This window comes from Triticum dicoccoides, chromosome 6A (assembly GCF_002162155.2).
Source record: "Triticum dicoccoides isolate Atlit2015 ecotype Zavitan chromosome 6A, WEW_v2.0, whole genome shotgun sequence".
Taxonomy (NCBI): Eukaryota; Viridiplantae; Streptophyta; class Magnoliopsida; order Poales; family Poaceae; genus Triticum; species Triticum dicoccoides.
The window spans coordinates 424,319,772-424,324,889 of record NC_041390.1 but is presented as its reverse complement, the minus strand read 5'-3'; the positions used below and the strand labels follow the sequence as shown (position 1 = coordinate 424,324,889).

The window sequence follows — 5,118 nt, the reverse complement described above, 5'->3', positions numbered from 1 at the left end:
AGGGAGAGGTTGAGCAGCGCCGCATGATCATCTTCATGCCAGGGGTTGATGACGAAGCGCACTCCATCCACCGTGACGAAGCCCCTCGCCACGGCGTTGTCGCGGAGCGCCGGGAGCTCGAAGTAGACGAAGGAGTGCTCCGGGTGGTGTGCCGTGACGTGCAACAGATGCGGTGGGACGCGCAGTTGATCCTCGAGAGCGTGCCCCACCATCAGAGGACTCGCTGCGTCAGGCCCCTCCACCGTGGAGAGGGTGACCGCGTGCTGGCGCAGGACGAACACCTGGTGGTCCAAGGCCGGGGAGGAAACGACCACACTGTGGCTGGTGCGTGGGCGGCGGGACGGGTCGATGTGGGCGAAGCGGGCCTGCCCAGACATGGCTGAGGTGGTGACGGAGCGGGCATGGAGCAACTGCGGTGGGGGAGGGGGGTGGGGAAGCGAAGCCGGTCCCGGACTGGCACCGAAGCTTGGAGAGGGCCTAGCCCATTCTTATCTGATCTGTCGGGGCCGCCGTTTCTAGGATTTTGTGGGCATTTCTTTCCAAAGTGTCCAGGATATGCTTGCAGATGACGCAACGGAGAGGGTCTCTACAGTCTTTCCGGCGGTGGAGCGAGCTGAGATAGCGAAAACAAAGACCATGGAAACGCTTTAAGAAGGCCTCGCGGCCGGGGTTGGGAGCCGAGGTGCCAGCAGCAGAGTGACGCCGGCACACACTATTGTCCGACGGGCCAGAGAGGCGGCGCTGGATCCTAGCCTGCTTCTTTGAGCGCACCTCAGTCCACCCACCGTCCATTCCAGAAGAGGAAAGAGGAGCGGGGGGTGGGGGGGGGACGGACAAACCACGATGGATTTGAGCCTCTGCTTCCCGAAGAGTGGGAGCGCGGGTGGATCTGCTGGGCAAAAGGACGCCAGTCCGCGGGAGCACTCCCCCCGGAGCAGGATTCGCGGCGGAGGCGAGGGATCCGGCGTAGCCGCATGGCAGGGAAAGACCCTAGCTGGATCTGGCACCGAGGCCGATGTCCCCCATCCCGTGCTGTCGCATGAGAGGCACCTTGAAGAATAGCCGGATCCGCGGGACCGTGAGGAGCGGGAGCGGCGACGGCCCATGAGGTCGTGGGGAGCCGCCTACGTAGAGGCAGGCGGTGGCGGGGGTGGCGCGACGGCCCATGAGGTCGTGGGGAGCCGCCTACGTAGAGGCAGGCGGTGGCGGGGGTGGCCGCCGCAGCCGGAGTGGCACGCGGCGCGGGTCACTGTGGAGGGGGAGGGGCTCTCTTCTCAAGACTAACTATCATGAAGAATAAATTTGATTAGTCGCGGTTCGAGATTGGGACGCACAGTTTGAGAGATAAAACGTTTTGAATAAACATATCTAAAAAAAAAGATAAAACTCATAGGTTGCGACAAGTGACGCGCTGTATGTGCGCCACTTGTCGCAACCAGGGGAGTTGGAGTAATTTTTACAACAAGTACTCCTCCACTAGTGATTTCGTGTTTGGAAGGCGAACATGCCGGCAACGAGAAAGAGATAATGCAAATTGCCAACCATCTAAAAAATAGTAGCCCAACTGGGGAAACCAGCTTGAGACCCAGGCCCACAAGAGCCCATCTGATTTGCCATAAACGAGCGAGACGAGTAGGGTTTCTGTCTTGGCTACGCCTTCTCTCGTCTCTCGCCGCCTAGCGCGTGCCGCCGTCGGCCCCATCGCCTTCGAGCATCAGCCATGGCAGAACAGGTCAGCTATGTCGATCCTACAACTTAATTTCGTCTTCACTTTCTCTTGTTTGCCTAATTCGAGTTCTCTGGGACATTCGTTTGAGTCAAATTACTTTATTTTTTGACGAAAATTTTAACTAATTTCCATTGATTAGTCTGATACGTAGTAGATTTGGATCTAGCACGGTAGGTACTTTCGGTGTTAAGTAGAGCAATATTGAAGTCCAGCGTTGATTATGGCACAAACTATTACTATTTGGGATTGTCCATTCGCTTCGCCTATCGCCAAGTGACTGAGACTGGACATTCCAAAATAGTAGGCGTAGTGGCATATATACGTTTGATCACTGCATCCTTGCATTTGCTAATTCCAATGTTCTGTAGGCGGACTCTTCAGTTTCTGCCGTAGATGGATTTTTTATACTATTAACTTGTGAAAGTTAGGCTATTGTTCTGTTCTCTGTCACCCTCTAATCCCCATTGCCCATGTGTCAATAAGCTAAAGTTCTTGGATAAGCTTGCCACGCTACTGGTTCTATATTTCTTGGTCAGAAGGTAGCCATATTAGACAAAATGGTTAGGATGTTTAGGTATTCTCAGGCTTTAATCAAACAACATGTCCTAAACAGTTTTGCTGGTTTTTGCAGACTGAGAAGGCTTTCCTGAAGCAGCCTAAGGTGTTCCTCTGGTACGAGGAACTGTTGTTTTTTCATTATATAAGTATAAGATGGTAAAACGTGTGTCCTGAATTGGTGATCATGACTTGATGTGCAATTATAGCTCAAAGAAGACCACAAAGGGGAATAATAAGCCTGGCAAGGAGGGCAGCAGGTTCTGGAAGAGTGTTGGCCTTGGTTTCAAGACTCCCAAGGAAGCCATTGAGGGTATGTTCTGTCATTCCTTTTCCCAATTGTAATGTGATAGCATAGATGGTGTGCTGCTTTGTGCATTTTGTAGTATCGGATGTTATTAATTGCCTTGTACTCATGGACTTGCTGAAGCATGTGACCGTTATTCAGTATTTTCTTCTTCTTATGTTTGTATGCTGTTTAGCTAGATATACTTTTTTTACTTTATCTACACCATAAAGATCAGTATAGCCTGCAACTTGGGCAAGTTAAGTGTTGTTTATCTGTTATGACTTGCGATGTTGATGTGCAGTGAGCATTTATACTTGTTCTAAAATATCATTTAGATTCCGCAGTCTACTGTGCTCGTGTTATAAATATTTTTCATCAGTTTGTTTTTTTGGCAGTGCTCTAATGTATTTGAAAATATTGTGTCAAACATACATTTTGTTGGTATGGCACACAAATTTAATATGGTATAGAGCCAATAGTTGCAGTCTACACTGGTCCCACATTATTGCTGCTAAGGATTCCCTTCCTGATAAGGGAGTTCATATTGAATTCCTCCTTTGTTGTCTGATGTGTTATGCCTTGTGTTCTACAATCTTTTCTTTTCAAACTGAAAGGCTTTGAACTGTTGAGTTGTTTTAGCGATGTGTCATCTGACATCATTTAAACTGTAGAGTGTTTGTTTGTTTTTATGGTCTTCTCTTTTATGCTAATAGAAAGAAAGGGCAGTGCTTGTTAATACGTGAAGTTGTCTTTGACCTTTGCTTCTTCTTTATCTACGTGATTTCATATGAATATAATTTGTTCTTTAAATTACGATGTTGACCAAGAATAGTACTTTTGTTTTACTTCTACATTTATCATTTACTTCTGCTGGCCAAGTCTACCTTTGCTCAATTTTGTTTCGACTGCCAGGTTAATCAAGTGGATCTTGTTCGATTAGTTTCTTCATGATAAACTTTGTCACAAAATTTGTTTGAATTTTGATATCATTTGGTTTGTCAGTGTGCTTAGTCATTATTGTTTGTCCAGTTCAGCCATACATTGCACAAGCTATGCGTGTATTTAATCTGGCTTGTGTTGCAGGAACCTACATTGATAAGAAGTGCCCATTCACTGGCACTGTGTCAGTTAGAGGTCGCATCATTGCTGGAACATGTCATAGTGCTAAAATGAACAGGACCATCATTGTTCGTAGGAACTACCTTCACTATGTCAAAAAATACCAGAGGCAAGCTAATCAATCTTCTTCATTGGGTTTAAATTGTTTGGGTTGTTGCAACATAAGCAATATAGTGATATTCGTGAATAGGTATGAGAAGAGGCACTCCAACATCCCTGCCCACATTTCCCCTTGCTTCCGTGTGAGAGAAGGAGATCACGTGATCATTGGCCAGTGCAGGTAAAAGTTATGTACTTGTGTAATACACATGCACATTTACACCATTAACAGACATTAGCTTAGCTAGCTACTCCCTCCATTCACAAATGTATAATGTTTTGGATATTTCAGTATGGACTATGTACGAACTGAAATGAGTGAACAAACACACTAAAACATGTCTATACACATCCAATTCAGAAAAAGTTAGAACATCTTATATTTATGAACAGAGGGAGCAGATAACTGTGAAATTGGACATGTTTTTGGTTAAATGGGGCATGTCATGACCTCATCATCACACTGACTGAGTGAAGGTTGAAACATGTACTCCCTCCGTTCGGAATTACTTGTCTCGAAAATGGATGTATCTAGAACTAAAATACGTCTAGATACATCCATTTCTGCGACAAGTAATTCCGAACGGAGGGAGTAGCTTACATTGTCGTGTTTATGATACCCAGTAATTGAGTTAAATCAATTATGCCATGTAGGCCGCTGTCCAAGACGGTGCGGTTCAATGTGTTGAAGGTGGTCCCAGCAGGGTCAAAGAGTGGTGCGGTGAAGAAGGCGTTCACCGGTGCGTGAGCAAGTCATAGCAGAATCCAAAACTTTTTTACCATTAAATTTTGACAGTTACATCTATATTGTGCCATCTGTTTGTACTAGGGTTTTATCTCAAGAGTTCTCCAAACTTCAAGCTAAGAGTGAGTGGTTTAGTGAAGTTATGTTCAGAGTGCTTCGTGAAGATTATTGATGCGGTTACCTGGTTACCCGTTAATATACATCACTCGTTTTTTGCTTCTTGCATGTGACTCTTATCTGAATCGAGTCTGTAATGTCTAGGACCAACAAAGCTGCAGCACGCAAGTGCTGATTTATCCTATCTGTCGGTTGTTGATGGAAGTCTGTCCCTGAATGATAGTCGGGAGCTCGGCACCGGACATCACACCTTGCACGGATAACATTCCGTGTTGAGTTGCGCCCCCTCCCAGCAGCAGATTGAAACTTTTCACACGGCGTACGTACGCAGGCGTGGCAGAGTTTCACTCGTTGCAGCGGGACAGCGAGCCGTGGCTCCAGAACACTGGCGTACGCAAGCGTGCGAGCCGTGGTTTCGGACCCCCGCCGATAATATGGCCGTATGCATCTTTCGGTGCAGAGGCC

General features: G+C 47.1%; 1 protein-coding gene across 1 annotated transcript; it reads left to right on the top strand.

Moving 5' to 3' along the window:
* The first annotated feature begins 1,590 nt into the window (after nt 1-1,590).
* On the top strand, nt 1,591-4,837 carry LOC119317095 (40S ribosomal protein S11-like). Its single transcript, XM_037591493.1, has 7 exons — nt 1,591-1,732; nt 2,361-2,401; nt 2,494-2,597; nt 3,657-3,801; nt 3,883-3,972; nt 4,446-4,531; nt 4,621-4,837. Exons 1-7 carry the CDS (start codon nt 1,721-1,723, stop codon nt 4,764-4,766), a joined length of 624 nt encoding a protein of 207 aa, XP_037447390.1. The 5' UTR covers nt 1,591-1,720; the 3' UTR covers nt 4,767-4,837.
* The last annotated feature ends 281 nt before the right edge of the window (nt 4,838-5,118 follow it).

What these genes read in the sequence shown, in the direction of transcription:
- LOC119317095 (XM_037591493.1), top strand. An exon ending in GTGATCATTGGCCAGTGCAG is followed by an intron (nt 3,973 to 4,445) that starts GTAAAAGTTATG and finishes TATGCCATGTAG; the next exon opens with GCCGCTGTCCAAGACGGTGC. An exon ending in GGTGAAGAAGGCGTTCACCG is followed by an intron (nt 4,532 to 4,620) that starts GTGCGTGAGCAA and finishes TGTTTGTACTAG; the next exon opens with GGTTTTATCTCAAGAGTTCT.